The sequence below is a fragment of the Pomacea canaliculata genome, linkage group LG1, assembly GCF_003073045.1.
Source record: "Pomacea canaliculata isolate SZHN2017 linkage group LG1, ASM307304v1, whole genome shotgun sequence".
NCBI classification, from domain to species: Eukaryota; Metazoa; Mollusca; class Gastropoda; order Architaenioglossa; family Ampullariidae; genus Pomacea; species Pomacea canaliculata.
The window spans coordinates 12,990,341-13,015,677 of record NC_037590.1 but is presented as its reverse complement, the minus strand read 5'-3'; the positions used below and the strand labels follow the sequence as shown (position 1 = coordinate 13,015,677).

The window sequence follows — 25,337 nt, the reverse complement described above, 5'->3', positions numbered from 1 at the left end:
AGCATCTTTTAGTTATCTCCCTTCCTGCTTTCACCCGCTTTACATATCAACTCGCCGTTGCCGCCTTCTATTACATCCTAACCACTCACCGCTCCTCGAACGGAAAACTCTGCCAGCACTACATTTGAACCAAATGCAAGGTCGCAGCGAGGGTCTTGTCAATTCACCGCCGTCGGGTATGGACCCTCCGTCCACATGACAATTAGCTGTTGGATTTTAAACAATGATTAATAACTTAACTCACATAACCTGAAACTGCTGCATATAATATCAGTTTTGATGCATTTTTTCACTAATTTCACTCTGAGAAATTTGCAAGGTAAAGTAACATTGTCAAAAAAGTAACTTTCTGTCAAAATAAGAGTTTTCATTTAAAACCAGTTGTGTGTACAAATAAACAGTGTTTTGTCATCACTGCACGTTTCAAGTACCTGCTCTAGCCTCCCGCACTTCACTTCTTTTCTCTAACTGGAATCACCGACGCCATAACGACAGCCACAACGACGACCAGCAGCCCCACAAGCAGTGAAGATGACGTAGAGGTGGTCATCGTGAATGATAACCCAATAACCCTGTACAAGGAGACAGCAGTGCGCACAGGCCGGTGCCCTCCCCTTGTATGAAGGTGTAGATAGAACTGTTTGATAATACCACGGCAGTTATCTAGCGACGAAGAAGGCCCAGTCAGATGTTTCATGTAGAAGTTTGTGTTCGTGTTTTACTCGCAACATGTTTGTAACTTGATCAACAATGTAGTTGTGCGTTTCTCTGACAACCCGCTTGTCTTCCCCGTGCATCCTGTATCTTAGAGCTTTAATTAGTTACCGAAACACAATTTAGTTTTTGTTAAATGAGTATTTTTATAATGATGAGTTAAATTAGCATTTTTATTTTTATGTGAAGATAAAAAAATATAGGAAAAAATCAAAACTTTATTAGTTTTATTGCTATTGGTGTTTGAAGTGATTTGTGTCACTGTTAAAACTACTTAATTATGGACCATGTTTGAAGCTCTGATATGTAGCATGTATGACAAGTAACCAAAACTGACTTTCTACTCAAGTGACTCAAGAACTAATTTGCAAAAAGACAGACCGGAAAAAATAAATTTCACTTGAGAAAGAAAGTTTTGCCTTTGTTCATTTTACATGAAGAGACCATGTTTCAAATAAACCATTTTAAATACTAATTTACTAAATGCCCCACTTTTTTTTTCAAAGTAGCTACTCTATACATTCTCGTAACTGTGTTCTACAAGCTTCAACTATTACAAAACAATAAATGTTTCAGGTCGAAAAATGAAAAATGCTTAGGGCAACGAACTTACAACAGTTTTAATTTTTAATGTACTTGACATATTGAGTTCAAATTTAAAACACTGATGGAAAACACGTTAGAGCTCAATAAATAAATAGCATTTTAGATACATGGCAAAGTTTTAATACAAGTAATTTATTAATTGTCGATGAAATAAGACACGAAAGCATGATAATCTACAGACATTGTATGCACGTACTTCACTGTTCACTGAAAGCTGCTTCTTTTTACAGAAAACTCAGCTGATAGTAACTGATTTAGCAAAACATCATCTAGACAGAATTTGCCAGTCAAACTCACGATTTCGTTTTACACATTAACTGAATGATGCATACAATCATTAATTCCTCAAACTTACCCACTCTCTTGTCGTCGGTGTCGCTGGCATGAGTCTGTGGTCAGACTAGGCCACCTCAGCTGGAATAATCCTAGCAGACAGATAGATACTCCTTGTGAGAGACCTGGAGCAGTTTCCTGAACCAGATTTTATTCAGTCTCACCATCGCTGCTGTGTTTCTATGTCAAACTTCAATCGTGCACCTACTGGCCATAGAGAGGGTCACCACAGGTGCTTTAATCTCTGAACCTCTTGTACACCGTTCATATGAACCTCCACGTTTCCCGATAGTGTTCACCATTACTTTGCTCTTGTCTGAGTTAATTTCCATTCCGTCTGCTCTAACATTGGCGCCGACCTTGTTTGTAGAGCCTGCAACTCATGTTGATGATGTTTTTCTATCAGTATGGCTCTGTTGAAGATCTGTTTAACTGTGCTTTTGCATCCTGAGTTCCCCGCCATCGTTACAGCCGACTCTGGACGACGTTGAACATAACTTTGGATGAATTACTAACTAGGCGTGTCTTGCAGCCATTACTTGGTATTCCAGATTCCCCACACAGGGCAGTGAGTACCTTCACTTTCTCTTCACCTCAACATACTGTATCCATCCCTAAAGACTACTTAAAGCCCATTCGACCTCTTCCCGTCGGTACCCATGTCGTTTAGCAGGATGTTCAGGTTCCCTGCCAGCAGAAAGTTGTAAATGTCCAAGCAGTATTCGATCCATCGGTGTACCACAGCCCTATTTTCTGCAAGAAAGTTACCAGTGCAGACTTTGATGATTTTTGGGTTTATTGCTGACCTTCATAAGTGAGGTTTTGAGTGATTGAAAGGCCTTGCTGTTGTCTTCCCAGTCATTCCCTTCCTCTTTCTCGCGAACTCAGGTCAAAAAACTGGTATGACAGCACCTGACAACAGTTTCTTATTATACTTCAATGTAATTTCGATTGCTTTGACGTTTGTGTCTTTGTATTTGTCATTGACTGAGTTTTAATTTCTGCTGTGTATTTGTGAGCAACTGTAGAAATCATGCAGTTTTATTCTTCGACTATTCTTCCACAAGTTTCCAATGTCAGCCATTACTTTTTCACCTTCAGCATTAGCTCTACGGTGATCTGCTCTCTAGACAAGAACTATTTTCAGTTACATGTTGATCTGCTTGTTTCCTAGATGAATTCTGACTTTGTGGTTCTTGACTGAGAGTTTAATATCTGCACCTCTCGTACGTGAAAGAATTATCTGTAAAGGCTGAGGAGCAGTTGAAGGCCTTGACACTATTGTATCGGTGCATTTGTGCTGCTTTAGTTATGTTGCGTTCGTCCATGTCAATCAGTGTGTAATATCGTGTTTTAAATTAATCAACTTTAATTGATATCGATCTAAGATGGCGCCGGAAACATTGCGACACGACATCCGTGATATTCTTTCTTTTGCTCTGTGCCCGCTGTTTTATACGACTAAATGTTTACTGTGTATCTGAACAACAGTGCGAGCAGTGTGACCGGTATTTGTGGATAAAGTGGCAACTATCGTCAATTCAGACTCTTAGTGCAATATCCCTTGGCTAATAAACCATTTCTTGTGTATTTGGCAAAAGGGTTAAATAAAAACTGGCGAAATTACGGCTTTGCTAAACGTAAAAGGCTAATTATTTAATTAGATAATTCTGTATGTCCAGCCGATGATGCTATAAATATTAAAACGGACCTTGGAGGTAAAAGGTTTCCCCCTCCCCCATGCCATAGAGGGATGGAAGCTGTAAGGCAGCAGGGACAGTAGATGAGCACCAGAGATGTTTTATAAAGTTGCCTCCGCACCATAAAAATTATATTAATAAGAAAAGTAACTAATTTACACACGCCTGTCCCCAACCACGAAAAGCGCAGTAAACAAAAGCAGAAAACGAAAAGTGGTGCAATAAAAGCAGGAACACAAACGAAAAATCATTCAAAAAGATTAGGGAAAGAGGGGAGTGAGTGAGAGAAAGATAGAGGGAAGGACAGAAAAAAGAGTGGGGAAGGGGTAGAGAGGGAGGCAGAGTCATTACACATCAATTGACGCTGACTGCTGATAAGACATTTTTATTAGACAATATGATTTATAATACGTTACACATTAAAACGAAGAAAAGAAACAAACAATTTTTTTGCAATTTTCTGCCTAAAACATGTGCATAAAATCAATGTGGACAAACAGCGTCCACGCTCATATTAAACTCGGTGCCTGGCCACGACTGTCGAGTGTCAATGTTGTCTTCGCCACAATAAAGTGTCGTTTCAAGGGAAATCACTCCTGTTAGGAGAACTGGTTGTAAGTTGTCCAACAGTTATCCTTCCTGGCATTCCAGCATTGTAAATGCAGCCTGCAAATTGACAAAAAATTGTCATGACAGTGTTAATGGTATGCAAAACAATTTATATTATTTAATAATTTTGCACGCAGTAGAAAATTAAATACCACTTTCTATAGTAACCTGGATACGAAAGCAAACAGCATCCACTGCCGCTTAATAATATTTAACAGCGTCCCCGTTTTCTTCAAGAGAAAGCCAGATTTTACAGGATATATATCCATTTATACTTTTGCGACTTTCAATTACCATGAGATTAACTATGGTCGCAGTCGTAATAATACCCTCATAACTAATTATAGACCTGAAACTTTACGGTGTCCTGTAACTGAAACAGGAATATACCTACGAAACAGGCTCAAATTCTACAGAATCCGGTTTTTTGTGTGATCCAAAACATTTCCTTTAGAGGATTTCTATGTCTGTAGATTGGAGGTGCTGACCAAATAAAAAGAAAACTCATGTTTATAATTGCAGTCCAAGAATTCCTTTGTATATTATTTAATACTGATTCCAGACCCAGGTAACCCTCGTGAAAAATGCACGTGCTACAGATCAAAAGCTGGAAAAGAAATCAGTACATGAAGAGCTAATGGAAATGAATCCAACCACTCTAGGCTTCAACAAATTAAACCCGGGCGAGAGAAATACTCACAAACGGATCCTACTGTGGCGGACAGGAGTAGGATGCGCCCAGGTTACCATCGTGAACAAAGCACGTGCAGTTCAGACGCATGCCCTCGGTTTCTAAAGGGAAGTAGGACCCACTGTCGTGACACTTTTTGTCAGCATCCTGACATCCTACAGATTGAAAAGTCTGTGAACGATGGCATAAATCAACACAAAAGCAGGTAGAGGACGGCTTGTTTTATAAAAATTACCGGCGGTTTGATACACGAAGCTAACTTTAAGATCGCACTACACTGAGTACAGTGGAAGGAAGACGATGCCGTGTAAACAAACAATTGACCACAGATGTAAGCCGTGAATGCATGTTCAAAAGGATGCAAACACACGCACATATTTTCGCTCGCACGCATAGTTTAACTGTATTTGATGAAAATTCCAGAGAACTGAGCCAGAACAGTAAATATAATACATTTAAGTCAGACTGAAAAAAATTACTTTGGAACGAAATTTAACTACTCAGATGAAATAATTTTTTTTATCTAGTCGGCCCGACTAGAGCTTGACCTTAAGAATCGTGGAGGTGGCTGACCTCTGACCCGCATTCTATAGAGTTTATTAGACAAAAATCTCTTACGCAGCTTGGTGGTTCTTATTGTCAGGTAGTGGAGGCCTTTATTGTCCTCCCTATCGCAGGTCAGGGTGGTGCAGTCTTTGGTCTTAAGCTCTCCAACTGCCAGACACTCTCCTTGGAAAGGACAACCTAAGCAGAGCGATCCAAAAACTATATATGTATGGAACTGAAAATGATTACAACCGCCTGGCACATATTGCTTGAGTTAATCTGATGCTAGTGGTCAACAGGTTCACAATCATAATGAAATTAAAGATGTCATGAATAAATCGGTATTTCGCCATGTTTATTTATCTGTGGCGGAAGGCGATTGAAATATAATGAAGCTATTTGTCCGTTAATAACAAATATGTCAGAAGCGTCTCGACTGTGGCTCGGTCATTGGGTGTGTTTTGGTAGATGTACGTTGTTGTGGAACACGTTTATTTATGATGTTTATTGCCTCCATGGCAAGATTTTGTCGGTCGTTGAAGTATGCTACACAGTAGAAATTACGATGTACCTGATTTTTCACGCATAGAAGACATGAATAACTAGATAAGGAGCGAGGCACGTGGTGGCTTTACTCACCATAAACCGTTGCCAGTTACTGTCGATAGACAGAAGGAACAAGCACAAGAGTCTAATGTCAGTCACACTCCTCACAACGACGTTTCGACTGACGAGAGGAGACAGGGAAGAAAAAAAGAAAGAAGACATAGCAGCCGACATACCCATCCTCAGAGTCCTGAAACCTATGAGGGATTCGCGTTTTTGACATTGCTTCACGTGACATCCCTCAGTGATGATGTGGTTCTCTGGCACGCACTCGTCATCCAGCTGACATCCTGAGGTCATGTACGGACAGAATGACGTCATGAAATGACAGTTACTGTGTGTTGTGTGATGCTCCAATCTAAAGCAAGGTGTGTGGGTTAAAAGGGTCTTCACTGGATTAACATGAATTCCTTTGTTACTATACACTGCTTCAAGGAGTTACAGATGAAGGGAAATGTTAATTCTTTGTTGTGAAGTGTTCATGTGGTAATGGACGGAACTCACTAACCCCAACTAGCCACTTCCAAGCGGTAGGAGTACATTGACCTGGAGAACAGTGTGCGGCTACAGAGGTACGTGTTGCATCCGCTTGTCCACCTGCTGTTGACGTCGACGCACGTGTTGTCTTTGGCAAGACAACCTGTGGATTGGACAAGACTTCTGATGAGACTTTGGCGTCAAGAGGTCAGACATGCTGTCTGTCTGTCTGTCTGTCTGTCTGTCTGTCTGTCTGTCTGTCTGTCTGTCTGTCTGTCTGTCTGTCTGTCTGTCTGTCTGTCTGTCTGTCTGTCTGTCTGTCTGTCTGTCTGTCTCAGGGACGTGTTTGCCTGTAGGTGTCTTCATGTCCTATTGTGTGTACTAAGGCGCCTCAGAGCCAGATTTTGGCTCCTGAAAGCTAGGATCCCCATCATAGCAGGTCAAACTTCTCTCTATCAGAAGTTCGCTTAATTAAATACATAGAATTTTTGCTAATATCTGGCGCAGTAGTATGAGGTCATGAGGAGGTGAAGTACAAACCTTCTTTAGCGATCTTATAGAAGGTGCTGTCTTTGGTGGAAACGCACACTTGCTCGATACAGCTTTGCGTGTATCTGTCTCCTAGAGGATGACATTCGCCATCCTTGAAACAGCCTGTCACAAAGCAAGGAATGATAATTAGCTTGTTATATGCTGTACGATTTACATTCATCTTTCACATACCCAGTCCGTTCTTTCTCTCTCACTCTGTGCTACTTTCTTTTAATCCCTCGTTCTTTATCCATCTATGTGAGTAAGACGAAAGAGGTGATATTAAATTTCTCTCAAAATTCTCCAATAAGTCAGTAAGTGTCACCCACGGCAAGGAGGTGGATATTGTTCCTGCTTTTTAATACCTGGGCACTATCTTCGACAGGAGACTAAAGCTGTTGTCAAGAAGGCTCAACAGCGCCTCTTCGTTCTCCGTCTTTCTCTGTCTCCCACCAATTTCTTCAGCTCTTTCATACTGTAGATTGCATGTAGATAAGGCGGTGTTCTATACCCAGTCAGAGGGGTTGAGCATTTAAAATATTTAGACCATGGGTTACAGTTTAAGCTACTGTTACATAAAACTGATCTATTTAGTTACAATACATAGCGCTAATGCCTCGAAAGTGAGTTAATACCGTGGACAACTATATTTGTGGGGAAGTGACATTTGCCAACCAGAAAAAAAGTATCACTTCTCAAGTGAAAATAGAATATCATCTGTGAAGAGAGTCAAGCAGCCACACACATGACTCGCTACTTCTGCAGGCTTTCTCCTCTTTCTCCTCTTTCTCCTCTTTCTCCTCTTTCCGGCGGATAACGAGTCTTGTTGTTGGAAACAAATGAAATCTGGTATTCTGTTCAGGTATTGAGGGCCTCATGAATGCCTTAGAAATCACTCATGACCAACAAGAATGAAGACTATTTGTAGACTCTTTGAAACTGAATCTTAATGCTGTTCTTTTGAACAATGGACACCTTCTATCTATTCCAGTGGTGCATGCAGTTCACATGAAAGAGACTTATGATATTAAAGCAGCTAATGAATTCCATTGATGCAAGTGCATCTGGCATCTTTGTGTTGATTTGAAGATTGTTTCTCTTTTAACGGGATTGCAGCAGTGATATACAAAGTATATGTGTTCCTTATGTGATGGGGATAGCCAAGTAAGGGAATTGCACTATTTGGAATGGACTCGCAGACAAAATGTAGCAGCTGGAGACAATACCTAACACACAGCTCTAGTCGAGGCTCACAAAATCCTGCTGCTGACCTTTCACATCTAGGTTTGATAAAGAACTTTGTAAAAGCCATGGACTCGATTTCCCCGGCTTTCCGATATCTGCATGAAAAGTTCCATCAACTTAATTTGCTTTATCATTGGTTTCTTTCGAAGTAGTCAGTAATTGTCTCCCTTATATACTGTTAGAAGCCGTTTATTATCTCCCTTCATGCTTTCACCGCTTAGCATCTCAACTCACTTTTAACCGCTTTCTGTTACATTTTAACAACTCACCGCTCTTCAGACGGAGAACTTTGCCACCACTACATAAGAACAAAATGCAAGGTCCCGTCCTGGTTTGTGTGAAGTTGGTGCCGTCGGGTATGGACCTTCCCTCCACATTACAAAAATCTGTTGGATTTTAAACAATGTTTAATAACTGAACTCATATAACCTGAAACTGATGCATAGAATATCTGTTTTGATGCACATTTTCACTAATTTCATTCTGAAAAATTTGCAAGATAAAGCAGCTCTTGTGCAAATTGTATCAAAAAAGTAACTTTCTGTCAAAATAAGAAAGCTTTCCTTTAAAACTAGTTTTGTGTAAGAGTAAACAGTGTTTCGAACAAAATAAATAAGATTTTTGCTTTGGTTTTGATTTCTATCGTAACGGTTTTAGGCTGCCGCTGCAGCTTAAAATCCAAATCCAAATCCATGGATTCTATTCTACAAACAGCAGCTCAAGGTGTCCTAAAAATACATAGGATTATCTCCCCATCATTTAATCATTCCACTTGCATGTTGTGCATTCATCCACGTCGCCCAACGTTCAGATCGCCCAACTGCTCACTGTACCTGTTCTGTCATCACCGCACATTTCACGTACCTCCTATAGCGTCCTGCACTGGAATCGCCGACGCCATAACGACAGCAACAGCGACGACCAGCAGCCCCACAAGCAGCGAAGATGACGTAGAGGTGGTCATCGTGAGTGGTGACGCCGCACTACCTGTACAAGGAGACAGCAGTGCACACAGGCCGGTGCCCTCCCCTTGTATGAAGGTGTAGACACAGAACTGTTTGATAACACCACGGCAGTTATCTAACGATGAAGAAATCCCAGTCAGATGTTTCATGTAGAAGTTTGTGTTCGTGTTTCACTCGCAACATGTTTGTAAGTTGATCAACAATGTAGCTGTGCGTTTCTCTGACAACCCGCTTGTCTTCCCCTTGCATCCAGTGTCTTAGAGCTTTAATTAGTTGCCGTTGCGTCACCGTTATAACTACTTTATTTTGGACATTGTTTGAAGCTCTCATATGTAGTATGCTTGAGAAGTTACCAACACTGACTTTCTTCTCAAGTGACTCAAAAACTATTTTTGCATAAAACAAGCTTCGCATTTAGTATTTTTGCATGAAGCAATTACATTTCATGTATACCATTTCAAATACTAATTTACTTTTACTTCATGGTGATGAGAGAAATAACACACACAAGTCCTATTCCAAGTAAAAAAATGTTAATACACCTAAATTTTTTCATTTTTCCAAAAAAAAAAAAAAAAGTAAACCAAAAAAAAAAACCAAAAAAAAAACCAAAGAAAAAACTAAGAAAAAAAAAATCAAAATCTGTTTTGGAATACGTAAATGTACGAAACCAAAATATTCCCACAACTCAGGTACCACACTGGGACATAAAAAACTTTATACTTCATATTTAGTTTTGTAATTTTGATATTTTGGTGAAGCTTGTGTTGCTCAACTACTTTCCAGATTAATCCCATACAAATACAAATATCTGTTCGACTTAGTCTTTATCACGTTTGGAAGGCCAAGTTTGTGCACTATTTTCTAAAGCAATTTTCTTCAAAAATGGGATTTGAGTTCATTCCTTATGTCACAAAGAGTTCGAACATAAAAAGTGTCATCATAAACTGCAACATTCTGTCCAGGTTATAAAACTGTACACTGTGGAGCTGATCATGAAGCAGGTTTAGCCCCAGCTGCGCCATGACTGGTATAAATGTCACAAAATAAATCACATTAACACAAGCAGGCGTCAAGTAAGTGTTTAAATCAATATTTACTGAATACATAAGTACTTGTGTATATGCCGTCCCATTACTTGTTGCCAGGTTGGAATAATGGTCGGTGTCTTTGCCCGCCAAGCGGAGGCCATGATAAAGTTGACACTGCTATGTCATACACCACCGGATTCAGCAGAAAATCTTCTTTCACTCTCACCGAGTGACCCACGTGGTATTTTGCACATGTTTGTGTTACTTCACATTAAAGTTGACAAATATTTGGCATCTTCTTTTATTCAGATATAGACTTGTTAAATTCTACTTATATAGTAATTTCCGCCAATCTTCGATGATTCAATACATTATATTTATGCATCAATATCCATGTGATATTGTGAATAGAAACACAAATATGGACTCAACCATCAACGTGTAGAGATGGATTGCTGTCTGAGACCGAGACCAACGCTTAACCTCTTGCTAAGTTCTCGGCTGTTAGTCTCGGCGAGCCTAAACAACGAATGTGACTAAACCGGAAGCTTTGTATACATCTGCCTCGTTCTAGTAGTTAAATAAAATAAATCGTCCATTTTCCACCTAGTGAAGGCCTGTGTGGAAGGACCTACTTTAATAAAAGCTTTGCATTATCGTGAGTCATCTGGCTTCATTCGCTTCGGTGTAAGTTTGACAATTCTGTATATTCTTTATATGGAAAAGTTCGCCTTTTTACCATCACTTTTGAAAATGTGTGCATAGTTATGGGGGTCATTGTAATAGGAAAGTAGGTATTGATGGCCAAACAGAAACGACCGTTGCAAAACGGATAAGTCAATGTGTACAGTTCATGTAATTCCTTTTGTTATCGCTTTTAACTTCTTAGTGATGCAGAAAAACCACGCTGACCGAATCGCTTAAGAAAAGTAACTTATTTACACAAGATGTTCCCTCAGCATGGAGTTTTCATATGCAAAAATGATATAGCTGAAGACAGGAAGATGAGCAGAACATGCAGGAAGATGAGGGAGGTGGAAAGTGAAGAGAGTGATAGTGAGAGTGATATGAGAGGTAAAGGAGGGTAGAGAGTGAGGCAGAATCATTCAACATCAATTAAATCCATCTTCTGATAGTGTATTTTATTAGGCAATGTGGTTTATGATACGTTAGAGATTAAAACAAGGAAGGAAACAAGTTTTTTTTTCTCTTTTTCGCATAAAATCAATGTGGACAACTGGCGTCTATGTTCATGTTAAACTCAGTGCCTGGCCACGACTGTCGAATTTCAGTTTTGTCTTCGCCACCATAAGGCATAGATTCTGTTTGGAAGTTTACCAACAGCTATCCTTCCTGTCATTCCAGCATTGCAGATGCAGCCTGCACATGGACATCTGTCAAGACAATATTAATGTAACCATTAACCAAAGCAATGATAACCTGGATACGAAAGTGAACCGGCATTGTATGTTTCTATTACTACGAAACAGGTTAAAAGTGTAGAGATCCCCGTCTTATGTGTGATCCAAAACATTTGCTATAGAGGCTGTCTAGGTCTGCAGACTGGAGGTAATTAACGAAAGTAGAGGAAATCCTAGTTCATAACCACAGTCCAAGATTACATTTCTATAACATTTAATACTATATATGATAGTATGGAATGTGGTACGCACGCATGCACAAGCATGGAGGCAACAGATACAGACGAAAGCTACTTTCCGAGTGAAGAAGAGCGGGAGGGAGTCGCCGAGTAAGACCATGGGGGGTGCAGGGAGAGAAAGGTATAGGATTAGGGGGATAAGATGATGGGACAGAAAGGAAACACACGATAGTTGGAAGGGACAGTGTAGAGGTGGTAGCATCATCCTACCAAAGAGTTTGAGCATTTTATCTGTGTAAGCTTGATTCTTTATAACTGAGGCTACAGATCAAAAGTTGAAAAAAAAATCATACCATGAAGAGCTAATTGAAATGAACCCAACCAGACTATAGGCTGAATTAAATTAAACCCAGGCGAGAGCAATACTCACAAACAGATCCTACTGTGGCGGACAGGTGTAGGATGCACCTATGTTACCCTCGTGAACAATGCACGTGCAGTTCAGGCGCCTGCCTCTGACTGCTAAAGGGAAGTAAGACCCACCTTCGTGACACCTCTTGTCAGCGTCCTGGCATTCTGCAGATTGAAAAGTCTGTGAACGATGGCATTAATCAAAACAAAAGCAGGAAGACAGTCCGTTTCATAAAAATTTACAAGACTTTTGCGATATAAAGCTAATATTCAGAGAATTAACCCAAAACCATGAACATTAAAATCTACGTCAGAATGAAAAAGAAATCGCTTATGATCGAAATATTTTTGCAAATAAGATGTTAAATTTGAGGATAAATTTATCAATAACTCTTAGATAATTTTTGTTCTCGAGACGGGCAGACTAGAGCTTAAACGCAACACTCATGTGAGGCGGCTGACCTCTGACCCTCATGCCATGCAACGTTTCAGACAGAAATGGCTTACGGATCTTGGTGGGTTTGATGGACAGGTAGTGGATGCCTGCAATAACCTCCCTCTGGCAGGTCATGGTGGTGCAGTCTTTGGTCTTAGACTGCCCGATTTCCAGACACTCTCCTTTGAGAGGACAACCTGCCCAAAGCGATCAACAACAACAAAATTTTAATTGAAAATGATTGCTATTGCCTGGCACACACTGCTTGAATCATTATTATACTAATGGTTTTCAGGTGCACAACTATGATGAAATTAGTTATCTCATAAATGAATCAGTGTGTGGTCATGTGTGCACGTTTCTGGTGGACGTCTGCTAGAAGATATTAAAATTTAAAATTCACACCCTTGTCCGATTCCCACTAAATTTTTTTGAAACCGTTTCGACTGTCGCTTGGCCATTTAGTGTGTTTAGGCAGATGTATGCTGTTCCGCAATATGTTTGTTTGTGATGTTTATTGCCTTCGTTGCAAGATGTTGCCGGTGGCTGAAATTAAAACTACTACTTAGAAAAAATTGCGATGTATCTATCTGCTACATAGAGAAGACATAGATAAATAAGGAGCGAGCCAGGTGTCGGCTTTACTCTCCATAAACCGTTGGTAGTTACTGTCGAGTCACATAAGGGATATCAACAACAATGCACAACGATGTTTCGACCGACGAGAGGAGACGGGGGAGAAAAAAAAAAAAAGACGCAACAAGAAATAACAGCTGACATACCCAACTTCACAGTGTAGAAACCTATGGCGGATAAGTGTCGTTGACATTGCTTCACGTGACAATCCTCAGTGATGACGTGGTTCTCTGCCACGCACTCGTTGCCCACCTTACATCCTGAGGTCACGTAGAACAGAATGACGTCATGAAAAGACAGTTACTGTGATACTCCAATCTAAAGCGAGGTTTGTGGGTTAAGCTGGGTCTTCACTGGATTAACATGGATTCCTTTGTTTCTATATATTATTTCAAGGAGTTACAGATGAAGTGAAGTGTTCATTATTTGTAATTACTACTCCAGACATGTCTCGTGTAAAATAAATCACACAAGTGAGGTCACACTTCAGCTCACCTACCACGTATAAAGGCTACACACAGGCATCATCAGTAATAGCCAACATAACGAAGCGTTCACATCAAGCGACATAGTTCATGTGGTAGAAGAGATAACTTCTATTTCAAGTGATCTGGTCCTAATGGTTCAAGGAGAGCGCACATACCTCCCATCACAAGATCCATGCGGTAGTAGACTAACCACTTACCCAAAATGTCTTTGGAGTTGGTGTCTGGGGACGGGGCATATCCTCCCAGTCCCACACACATCAGTGTGATAGGACATCAAACACACGTTTATCACACCATCTGGTATAAACTTGCCTCAGTCTGTATCTAGCAATGGACGGAACTCACCCCACGCAACCAGGTCTATGTCGTAGGAGATGGAGAACTCGGAGTGCACGATGCTGTTACAGCGGTACGTGATGCATTCCTTGTCCACGTGGCGCCAACGTCAATGCACGTCAGGCCGTCGGGTGCAAGACAACCTATGGATGAATAATACATTAGGAGACTTCGGCGCAAGACGTCAGACCTGTTCGGTCTGTCTGTCCATCTGTCTGTCCGTCCGTCCCTCCGTCCGTCAGTCTGTCTGCCTGCTTGCCTAAAAGACGTGTTTGCCTGCAGCTGTCTTCGTGTACTAATTCGCCTTATAGCCAGATTTTCGTCCTCGACAGATAGAAAGACGGATCAGCATCATAGCAGGTCAAACTTCCCTCCGTCAGAAGCTCACTGGGGTTTGTTCCTTTCTCAATATTTACTAAATATATAAAAACTACGGTCTTTGTGTTTATCAGGCTTGATTATAACTGCTGCTAGTATGAGGCAATGTGGAGGTTAATATAAAGTACAAACCTTCCTTGGTGAGCCTATAGTCAGCCCAGATGTTGATGGTAGTACACTTGCGCTCGAGACAGCCCAATGAGTATTTGTCTCCTATAGGATAACATTGGCCGTTCCTGTAACAGCCTGTCACAAAGCAATGAATGATAATTAGCTTGTAACTGAATGATGTGCAATTAAAATTCGTATTTAATATATCAGGTTCGTTCTCTCTCTTACACATACACGCTCGCTCTCTGCTTCTCTTGATTTAATTCTCACCCACCCCTTGATATTTCTCTTTCCCACACTCCTTCCGCACTCTCCGCTACCATGTTATCGTCGCCTTCTTATGCATCACCCAACAGTTGTCTCCCTTATATTACTACTGTTCGCAGTGTTCGATTATCTCCCTTCTTCCTTATACCCGCTGGTTCCGATGCACTAGGAAAGATTTACTCTTGTAATTATACGAATACATTTTTGTGACGCAGTTGCAGGATATTTTTTCATCGACTCTTGACCGACTTCTTTCACCGCAGTGAACGATCTCCATCGAGCTGCACTCACTCGTCATACATAAGTCTGAGAGTAACATTAGCAGTCTTGTGAACAACTGAACAACTTACCGGTAGTGCATTCTGTTACACCTAAGCAACTCACCGCTCTTCAAAGGGAAGATTTCGCCAGCATTACATTTGAACTCAATACAAGGTCCCATCATGAATCGTGTGAAGTTGTGGCCGTCGGGTATGGATCTTCCGTCCACATAGCAATCAGCTGTTGAGGACGATTTTGAACAATGTTTAATAACTTAACTCACATAACCTTAAACTGTTTGATGCAAACACTGGTTTCATTCTGAGTAATGTGCAAAATGAAATGTATTTTGTGGAAATTGGTGTCAGAATAAATAGCTTTCCTGTTAAACTAATTTTGTGTCAAAATTTTTGTTGTTCGAAATAAGATAGATTTCTATCGTAAGAGCTTGGGGCTGTTGGAGTTTAAAATCGAAATCCATGGATACTATTCTACAGACTAATTGGCGCTCTTCTTCAAGGTGTCCCATCATTTATTCATTCTCTCTGCATGTTGTGTATACCTCCATGTCGCCCAACGTTCAGATCGCCCAACTGCTCACTGTACCTGTTCTGTCATCACTGCACGTGTCACGTACCTGCTCTAGTCTCCCGCACTGCACTTTTCTCCACTGGAATCACCGACGCCATAACGACAGCGACAACGACGACCAGCAGCCCCACAAGCAGCGAAGACAACGTAGAGGTGGTCATCGTGAGTGTGACGCTCACTACCACTGGCTTCTGTAGCACAGGCGCTGAGACTACAGTGCACACAGGCAGGTGCACTCACTTGACAGGACACGGCTGTTTAAAAATGCCACGGCATTGATCTCAAGATAACGAAATACGAGAGTCCCATCTTTCATGTAGAAATTTATTTTTTTTTTTTTTCAAACCACACACACACACACACACACACACAAACACACGCGCACCCAATCACAAGGTTCGATCGAATTATCCTGAGTCATCTGCCTTCAGTCCTTTGATCAGGTTTGATCAGGTTTGACAATAGTGTATATGTTCTTTATCTGGAAAAGTTACTAGCATCACATTCTACAATGTTTGTCTAGCTGAGGGTCCTTGTAGTAAACAAGTAGGTACAGGTGGCCGAGCCGTTTGTAAAACGTATAGAAAATGTGGGGTCAATGCGTGCAGTTTTTGTAATCCCTTTTGACCTCATGGCGATACAGACGAACCAGGCTGATCGAATCTCTCCGATAAGAGTCTCGAATGAAATGTTGGAATGTTGGAATGTCAGTTAAAATCAACGACTAGCGAGGACGACTAACGGAAGATAGTGGACATAGTGTCGCGTCTACACTTTGCTTTATTCCTCACGTTGAGGATGGCTCATAGATGCTTTTTTTAAAAATCGTCTTCTCGACCGAAATTTGCCACTGAAGTGTTATAAGAGCAGGAGAGTGCAAAAAATAGCAATTGAGATACTAGTTTGATTTCCATTCCGTATGCGTTCACTCTGGCGGCGATGTCGTTTGTGAGAACTGCAGCACATTGTTGTCACCCCAGTCCATCCCTTCCTCTGTCTCATGGCATCTGTTTTGTATCCAGGTTTGCTGGCTGCCTTCATCCCTTTTCTGATATCGCAGTTGACCTTCCGATATTTAATGCTTTAAAGTTCTTCTTCTCGTCACTCCTCGGACCCCGTATGTAGTCACAAAGATCGAGAATCTTACCTGTGACCTCTGTCTTTTGTAAGCCTGTGAACAGGAGCAAGATTTAGATGAGACACTGTCGATGGTGTGCAGGGCAGCCTTAAATAGTTAGACATAATTAGGGTCTGGCAGTTTCTCTAGGTCCAAGCGAATTTGAGGACTAGGTATGCTTCACCTTTAGCTTCAACCATTTGATTGTTAAGAGCACGCACGCACACAAATAAAAGGCCCCAAGATGAAAGAATATTATTTTAATGCAGTTGTCATGAACTTGTGTAACCGTAATTCCTGTGCCAGTCATGTCCTACATCAGCTTACACACCACGTCTCATTGTGTAAACTACAGGTACAGTGGGGTACAGGAATCACGGCAGCCAAGGGGTCAGGGGGCAGCCTGAAAAGTTTTGAGGCAAGAATATCTCTCCCCCGCCCCCGGCTCATTGCTTGATTCTTCATAAAGTATAAAAAGGTAGAGAGAAATTACAAATGAGACATCTAGGGTAACAGAATCTGTTTGTTTTTTTTAAATTATGTTTTTTTTACATCTAGCCCTTGATCCAAAGAAAGGAAAGAGAAACTTTACTACAAAAAAAAAAGCCGTTAATCAAAGAAAACAGGAGATTGTTTTGGCACACCGACTTGCAAACCTTAAATATCATTAGTATAATAATAAACTTAATCTTATCTAAATATTACTTAATTTATTATGATTTCAACAACCGTGTGAGTCAATTTTCAGTGAATTTTATTTCTTGTTAGCTGTTGCTTCGTTTTTTAATACGGAAAGCACCAGACACTGTGCTGCTTCCACTGAGTACGTGCAATTTTTCGGGATGTGCGAGTGTGAACGTCGTTCACTGTCAGCATGGAGTCACACACCCCCACCAAACACACACGCACACACACACAACGCTTCTAAATGCAAGTATCGTCATAAGCCCCTGAGCTGTGCAAGCAATGCAAGGGGTGTAAAGTATGTAAGTTATAAAATCTATGCAATCTATGCTAGTTATGCAAGCTATATCACATGTTTTGATGTATAAGGGTTACACGCAGGAATGTTGATATGTAAGGTATGTAGGTTATGTAAAGTAGACAAGTTGTGTAAGATTCCCAATCCCCCACACATTCCCGGCCCCTACCCATACCTAACATCTAGTTGAGTTTAACTTGTAAGTGGCAAGTGTCGCTGGCTGAACAAACCCTGGCATCGATGGTGGTCAAGCTACTTCCGATTAACACGATAACTCTGATAAAACTCTGATATAACTCTGATATAACTCTGATATAACTCCGATATAACTCTATATGACGAGGGCGATAACCTTTGGTCGCGATAGCTCAGCAGACAACTTGTCGTTTTGCGAACCATACACACGGCATGTGCGCATAGACAGCTTCAAACCTGCTTCTGAATATTGTAAACAAAGAACAGAGAAGAGAGAAACCAAGCCCTGGGGTCAAATAAGATATTCCACATTCATTTGACTTCGCGAACATTCTAAAATAACATGGATTGACAGCTGTAATATGAGGAGCTTCTGATATTTATTACTATAGGTGGAATATAAGAAGCTTCCCATAGTTCAGTCAGAATTTTTGTGATGAAACTTGATTCTTTTCTTACTACTGGTCAAACTTCATAACTCATAGGTGATGTGTCTATTAGTGTGGACGATCACATTACTGTTTCCGCACATGTAATGGAGAAAATGAGAGATTGAGCTCTGCGTGCTAGAAAATATTAACACGTGTGTAATCGCTTAATGTCAGATTTGTTGTGTTTTATAAAGGTGTGGATACCGTCTTACATATATATCGTTGAAAATCGCATTCAAAGAATTTTACAGATTGAATAGTTTGGTTTCTGAGTAGTCCAAGTATGCAGAACGCCCTTCTCCAATGTTTTTTTTTTTTTTTCGAAGTTAACGAAGCTACATACCGATAATCCATATACACAGAAATATTAAGTTTTAGAACTCTACACTTTATTGCTAAAACTTACCTGTCTATAACTTGTGTAAACAGACCAAAACACAAAAGATTCCTGCGTACGGATATGCCGATAAAAGTTAAATATAAAATTCGTATCCAAGACAACTAGAAAAGGTTTTTTTTTCAGAAAATCTGACAGAGATTGCATACGTTTCCGCTTTTAAGTTTTGAACGTTAATAAAGGAATTTTTCTATGGTTGATTATTTTAAAACAAGTGTTGATTTATCAGTAGTCTATTTCCGCTTTTCTTCTTAACTTGTAATGAGAAAAATAAGCAAACCTAACTACACTGATTCCGCCTCTAATTCCTTTTAGTACTTATTCTATAAAGTTTATTCTTCCCTCTAAAGTTATTTAATTAATAGTTTATAATTCCCAACGACAATTCATATCTCATTTTACTCCCATTGTTTCTTTTCCTTAATTCATAAAAGTAGCTTTACTTTGGCAGCAATATTATGAGAGCTCGGTATTGTTAATACAGTGTCTATGAGGTTTTTGTAGACGAAATGAATGACTTCACATGAGTGTATATTACATTATATTATATGCAAATCAATTGTAGAGGTAATATCTGATTGAAAGCGTATGCGACGCATTTCCTTAGAAATTTATTGCTCGATGACAGACTGTCTGTTTGCCTTCTGGTGATACAAGAGACTGAGGTACTGAGCTCATATATTCCGAATTCTTTAACTTTGTAATAGACCTTCATTATTAGATAATGCACATGCATAGGCCGATAATAAGTCCGATATACGTTTCCATGCGTTTCTATGAGGATGTACATATTTATGCTCGCGTTCGTGTCCGTGTGTGTTGTGTGTGTGTTAGCGCGTGTGCATGCAATAATCTCGCCTTCATCTTTGCCCTCTGATATGGAGAGTAGCCTGGAGAGGGGAGGCAGAGAGTGAGCGAGGATCACTGGACGTTGCTCTGTATGCTGAGAGCGACATGTTCAGTGCTTTAAGTTCACGCGTTCACTGTGTACACTGATGACGTAGAATCTGGCAAGACGACGGTGATACAAGTCCCCGGGGACTCGGTGGTCCAAGTTGTCGTCTTTTCTTTCTTTTCCTGTTGTTTGTTAGCCTTCTCATCTTTCAGGCAACACGGACAAAAAATAAGCGTGAATTCTCTGCGAAACCGGTTTCCGCTGAAAGATACAAAGACCAGTGTGATTACCAGGAGTACATTTTCATATTTACATTATTTTTTTAATTATTTTTGGTACTTATTGAGTCGACCTTCCCCTTGTAATTCCCTATGGTGTAAATCCTTGGAGGAATTCTGACTTAAACGAGCGCACATATTTTTTTTTATTTTATTGATAGGGTAATGTTCAAAGCAAGACATTTCCCAAAATTCAAAAGGTATCTATATTTCGCTCGTGATACAGCCTACCCCTTTCGTTTCCAACCTGACCGTTTTGGGAAATGCAAGGAAGATAGCATGGACTGATTTCGTGATCAGTCAGGAGAGGCAGATGTCCCATTCTGGACATCTCATACAGCAGGCATGATTACCTCAACAATGAAAACTCTTCAAAATCGTTGAGGTTACCTAAGAGAGTAGAGTATGAAGTTGATGGCGTGGTTGGTGTAGCTCAAGTTGTTGATGATGGTTCTGACAAGGTGGAAGAGGGCCTGGTTGTAGTTGGATGCCTGCATCCAGCCAGCAATCTCACGCTCCACCACAATGATGACGGCCATGGGGCCCACCAACAGCAGGAATGTACACGTCACCAGTAGCAGCATGATGGTGATCTGCCGGTTCTGCTCGCTCTACACACACATATACACACATACACACACCGCTCACTTATCTAAAGATAAAGGATTTCATAGCCCAGAATTATAGGGTTAGTGAAAGTGGTTCACTGTGTGTAGGGCAGGGCACGTTAAAGGCAAAGCCGAACCCTTTTCTTCCGCAGTCTTTATCTCCCTTGTATGGGTTGACGCAACTATTTTCTAAATTCATCAACCAAGGGGTGGTAGATACTCTTGTAAATGGTTATGGAACAGGTATATAAGTGTTTACTCATAAAAGGGTTGAAGATCTGGACTAGCATCAAACTTCCGTGAGAGTGATTTAGTGAGTTCTGCTTCCTGAGATCACGTGGTTTGCGGCCAGCACTGGGGACCTGCGAACTGTTTGATTGGTTTTTGAATAAATTTAAAGTTATGTTGCGATTTGCAGAAGTGTAGCTTGTCCTGTATGAAATATGAACCCAGACCCCCAGATCCTCATTGTTTTAGTCACTAGCAGTCAAATAAGCCACCAGACTGACCAAATAAAATATCAATAGCCTAAAACATTGGTTAGAATGTACATATTTTTATAGTGTACAAATATTTAGAAAGTGCATTTAAGAGTGTGTGTATATGGATTAGATCATAAGTATATTTTGAGGGATACACGGACTTATGAAAGTACACGTATTAATGAAATTAGAAGACCAGGAGGTAATACCTGCATCGAGATATCACGCATTCACACCGTATCTGTATAAATGTATCAGATTAAAAAATTGTTCATAAAATATGTCGGTGGTTGGCTTTACTTGCTTATCCGCAGTCTCCGTCCTGCCTCCTCTGATGTTGCTTTCGCGGAACTTGTTGGAGACATTCATTTGATGGACGATGAGTATGTTGAAGATCAACACGCTGAAGAAAGGAATGTAACAATACAAGGCTCCGTCCAGCCACGGCCAGATCTTCTCTGTAAAGTACTTGCTTGTGGCCCCGACAGGTACACACACCTCCATCTTTCAAATAAAAGACAAAATATATGTATGCTTCATTTGTACTCTGTTCAGCTTCGTACTTCAATGGTGTATAATCAGCAGCAATAACTAGCAAAAACATTACAGATAAATAATTTTTTTAAGTTTTCCTATGTGTTTTGCAGACGCCCAGGATAACAAATACGTCCTTAGTGTTTTACAGACGCTTCCCCAGTGACAGACATAGCACTCTTTTTTAAAGGTCCTTCTAAACTGAAAAAGTATTTAAAAAGAAACCTAAAATCCCCATCAACGATATACGTATAAGGCACACTAAATTTAAACATACATTACAAGAAAAACTTTTATATGGGAATTGAGCCCTTAAACTTCACATAAAATGGGATTTTCGTCTTTGCGACTTTGGATTCGTGACTGAAATGCAGCAGTTACACTATCTCATTGTTAAAGTATCGGCAAATCATCCATCACGGCGAGAGAAGGAAAGTCATGGCAGAGCAGATCACCTGTAAGGCATCGTTCCAGTCCATTCTTCGAATGATCAGGTGGTGCAGGTCAATCATGAGGACCAGTACCCACGTCACCACCACTGCCAGTTGCGCCTTTCTCTTTGAAAACCACTGGCCGGCCTGGAGCGGGTGGCTGATAGCCAGGTAGCGCTCTGCTGTCATGACGACCATCACGATGACGTTGGAATGGATGGAAAAGAAGAAGAGGAAGTATATCAGTCCGCAGGAACCAGTCGTCAGGACCTCGTGACCTACAGCCAAAAACGTAAGCATTTTGATTTTCAACCGTTCAAAATCCTAGACTTCACTACTTTCTAATATTAATTTTACATGTAAACAAAAAGTTAGAGATGTAGATGGCAGCACTGCCAACGTATTGTTGATTCCTGGGCGACATCGTAGCAGTTTGAGAGATGGTAAAGTTAATAATGCATCCGTTGACGATTTCCTAGCCACACAACTAACCTTCGAACTTCCTGACCAAAAACAGAATGTTGCAGATCTGTATGATGATGTCGCTTGCTGACATGGCGGCCATGTAGACGCAAGTCGATGACTCGGACATCCGTGAAGGCAAGAGAACGCGCATAGACAAGAGATTACCCGCAATGCCAAAGCCTGTCCACGAAACAAAACAAAACAAAAACTGGTATAAACATCCTTAATGAACTTTTTTAAAATCACAAAAGTTTTAGCATGAATTTATTTAACCTCATATACGTAAATTTAACATTTCATGCGCGGCATAAACTTTTGAACGCAGCAGATCGCCATGCTGGCGGCATAGAAATACCGGAGCCTCGATGTGAGATGCGGACTAACTTCGCTTTGCCTATAAAATAATCTGTACAAGATTAAAAAGTCTATAATCTTTGCTAGATGACCAGCGGCAAATCAAGATGATTGTATGTGAACGTACCAACAGTTTATTCATCCCAATGTGCTTCTTTTTGCTAGAAATTCCCATCACGAAAATTTCTAGGTCTTTAGGGAACCAAAAACGAAGAAAAGAATCATAAAATAAAGAGAAAGAGCATCAAATATTCTTTCACATTCCTCCCGCCCCCACACACACATAGAGAGATGTGACAAAAAGAAGGACGGTATAAGTGTATTTCGGTGGCTATCTCATTGTTTTCGGCGCCAGACGCCACAACACGCTGTTTGTCAACACGAGCAAAAATAGTTTACGGAAAACAAATTACCGGAGATATTGAAGAACTGAGCCAACAGTTAAAATTAAACGCTAGGTACTTATTAAAAAATATAAAGATTAATTAAATATTGGAAAGTATAAATATATTTAATAAGCGTTCCATTAACACTAAGAAAGCTCCATGAAATAACTAAATAAAAATACTAACTAGTGAAATTGTAACAAACTGTCATTAATCTTAAGATTAGCTTACTGACAGAACTATCTGTGTAATAAGAAAGTAAATATTAAGAGACAACAATTTTAATTCCCGTAGAAGTTAATTTTAACCCTTTTCATTATTCTTTCTTTAAATGACTTAAATTAGGTATCAAGGAATTGCATTCTTCCATATACCACAAGAGAGAAAACAAAAGAAAGTTGCTTGTGAACTGCTTCAAGCTTCACACAACAGACGAGAGACCTATCGGCGCTCCTCCACTGTGTGCGATTATCTGTGTCTATAATCTCTACTTTCATCTACAATGAGATTAAGGAGCGATAACAAAAATCACTCGTGCCTACTTGCGCAGATAGGGACGTAGATGTAGTCAATCCACAGAGCCACCCGAAACTCGGTGTACCGCAAGAGGGCAGCATCATCTGCCAGGTAGTTGAAGGGTACTTCCGTCACGATGGGTTGTCTGGTGAACGACCAGGCCATACTTGTCACGTGACTATTCTCCGAGTTGTTCCCTTGCGCTATGTCCAAGGTCTCCATGCTTCTGGACTAGTCCGTGGACAAAGTCGTCTGCTTTATGTATGATGCTGTCCTGTCAACGGACTGTGTCATCTGTAAATACATTAATCTGATTTTCCTTTCACTCCCTCCTCGGACGCAGACTCTCAGACACCCTACTTCCTGCCGGTTAATGGCGTTTGCTGCTCGATTCCTTAAAAATCCTTAAAAGCATGAACCAGGCTCGTTCTCGCAGCGGCGGTCGTTTACAAGAAATCAATGTTCAAAGGATTGAATACTCCCTCCGGGTATGCTTTCTAAACTTGTTTGTCTTGCTTCTTTCGTGCAAGAATACTTAAAACTTCTTCAAAGACAAAGACAACAAATGTTTTCAATTACCTGTGCAAGTTCGTTTCACGCACTGCAATCTAGCCAAGTGGACTGTTGTTTTCACGAATGTATGCGTGACTTTAAGCTGAAAACTTTAGAATAGTAGAGAGTGGGAAAAAAAAAAATGTCGAGAAAAGTTAATAAAGTGTTAACGTATTAAAAAAATATGTACACTTTTGCTGAGAGAGATAGAGAGAAAAAGAGGTGTGTAGACGTGTGGAACTCACTTCTTCTATGGCTTCTAGAGAGCATTTTATGTTCTGGCATTTACATGTAAACTGGTGCTACTTATCTCTGATGGTTTGGATTAATTCACACCGCAGTTGTTGAAAAGAATTCTTGACATCACTTTGGTCTGTAAGCTTACTCGGGCGTTGTCTTTAAAGTGGTCATCCACTGAATAACGTAAGTGTGTGTGTGTGCGTGTTTGTGTGTGCGTGCGACTGTACTTTAGTATCTCTCTGTCACTTCAGTCTCATGAGTGCTCGGTATGAACGTAAGTATCATAAAGCTGTCATATTGCCACGTAGCAGCCTGCCATTAGAATCTTTGTTAACGATTCCTGAAAAATGGGGAGACCACCTACCATAAGCTAACGTTTTTAGTCGTGCATCCGCTGCTCTATAATCAAAATAAAGTTGGGTACCCAAAACCAATGTTCTATTTTAAATTTTTATTCCAAAATTAAACAGGTTTTAGCACCTGGTGAGTGTAGAGAGTACCTGTTCATCTTTTTTACCTTTATCTGCCTTTTCATCTGTGGAGTGAGCCATTACTTTTTTCCACCTGTTGTTTCTAAAGAAACTATTACACTTCGTGATTATTTAATGAGTGAGCTGTAAGTTGTTCACAATGTGGACATGGTGGGTCCTGACCCTCTCCATTCCGGCGTTCTTTTCTGTACTAGTCAGTAGGGTGATGGCCATTTTTCAATTCCTTTCTCCCCACCCACACACTCACCCCCTCCCCAGCGATGGTGCCAGGACAAGGCGACTTTCTGCTCGGTGTTCAAGTATTTTAACACAAGACAGATGTGGTATTGCTTACCAGTTGGGGGATCGCTCACTTCAAGAATCAGTGAGCGAAGTACTTGAGTCTCAGGAGGAAAACACGTGCAGCCTCCCAGC

General features: G+C 40.5%; 3 protein-coding genes and 1 long non-coding RNA gene across 5 annotated transcripts; all 4 read right to left on the bottom strand.

Moving 5' to 3' along the window:
• Positions 1 to 3,722: 3,722 nt before the first annotated feature.
• On the bottom strand, positions 3,723 to 9,135 carry LOC112566353. Its single transcript, XM_025242504.1, has 8 exons — positions 8,923 to 9,135; positions 8,328 to 8,444; positions 6,823 to 6,936; positions 6,314 to 6,445; positions 5,982 to 6,095; positions 5,272 to 5,397; positions 4,663 to 4,808; positions 3,723 to 4,019 (listed from the first exon to the last, which is right to left on the bottom strand). Exons 1-7 carry the CDS (start codon positions 9,020 to 9,022, stop codon positions 4,672 to 4,674), a joined length of 840 nt encoding a protein of 279 aa, XP_025098289.1. The 5' UTR covers positions 9,023 to 9,135; the 3' UTR covers positions 3,723 to 4,019; positions 4,663 to 4,671.
• Positions 9,136 to 11,179: 2,044 nt separating this feature from the next.
• Positions 11,180 to 15,223, bottom strand: LOC112569080. Of its 2 annotated transcripts, none has more exons than XR_003100293.1 (7): positions 15,102 to 15,223; positions 14,472 to 14,585; positions 13,971 to 14,104; positions 13,284 to 13,397; positions 12,573 to 12,698; positions 12,085 to 12,230; positions 11,180 to 11,434 (listed from the first exon to the last, which is right to left on the bottom strand). It is a non-coding gene; the product is annotated as an uncharacterized LOC112569080 (long non-coding RNA). The 2 variants fall into 2 exon arrangements; XR_003100292.1 differs by having other exon boundaries at positions 11,182 to 11,448.
• A 4,379-nt stretch (positions 15,224 to 19,602) lies between these two features.
• LOC112556371 (orexin receptor type 2-like) lies at positions 19,603 to 20,485 on the bottom strand. The gene is made up of 2 exons (XM_025225321.1): positions 20,255 to 20,485; positions 19,603 to 19,847 (listed from the first exon to the last, which is right to left on the bottom strand). Exons 1-2 carry the CDS (start codon positions 20,446 to 20,448, stop codon positions 19,664 to 19,666), a joined length of 378 nt encoding a protein of 125 aa, XP_025081106.1. The 5' UTR covers positions 20,449 to 20,485; the 3' UTR covers positions 19,603 to 19,663.
• Positions 20,486 to 21,164: 679 nt separating this feature from the next.
• On the bottom strand, positions 21,165 to 23,862 carry LOC112561819 (somatostatin receptor type 5-like). Its single transcript, XM_025234613.1, has 4 exons — positions 23,667 to 23,862; positions 22,412 to 22,564; positions 21,944 to 22,197; positions 21,165 to 21,458 (listed from the first exon to the last, which is right to left on the bottom strand). The coding sequence occupies exons 1-4, from the start codon at positions 23,860 to 23,862 to the stop codon at positions 21,177 to 21,179; spliced, it is 885 nt and encodes a 294-aa protein (XP_025090398.1). The 3' UTR covers positions 21,165 to 21,176.
• Between the last annotated feature and the right edge of the window lie 1,475 nt (positions 23,863 to 25,337).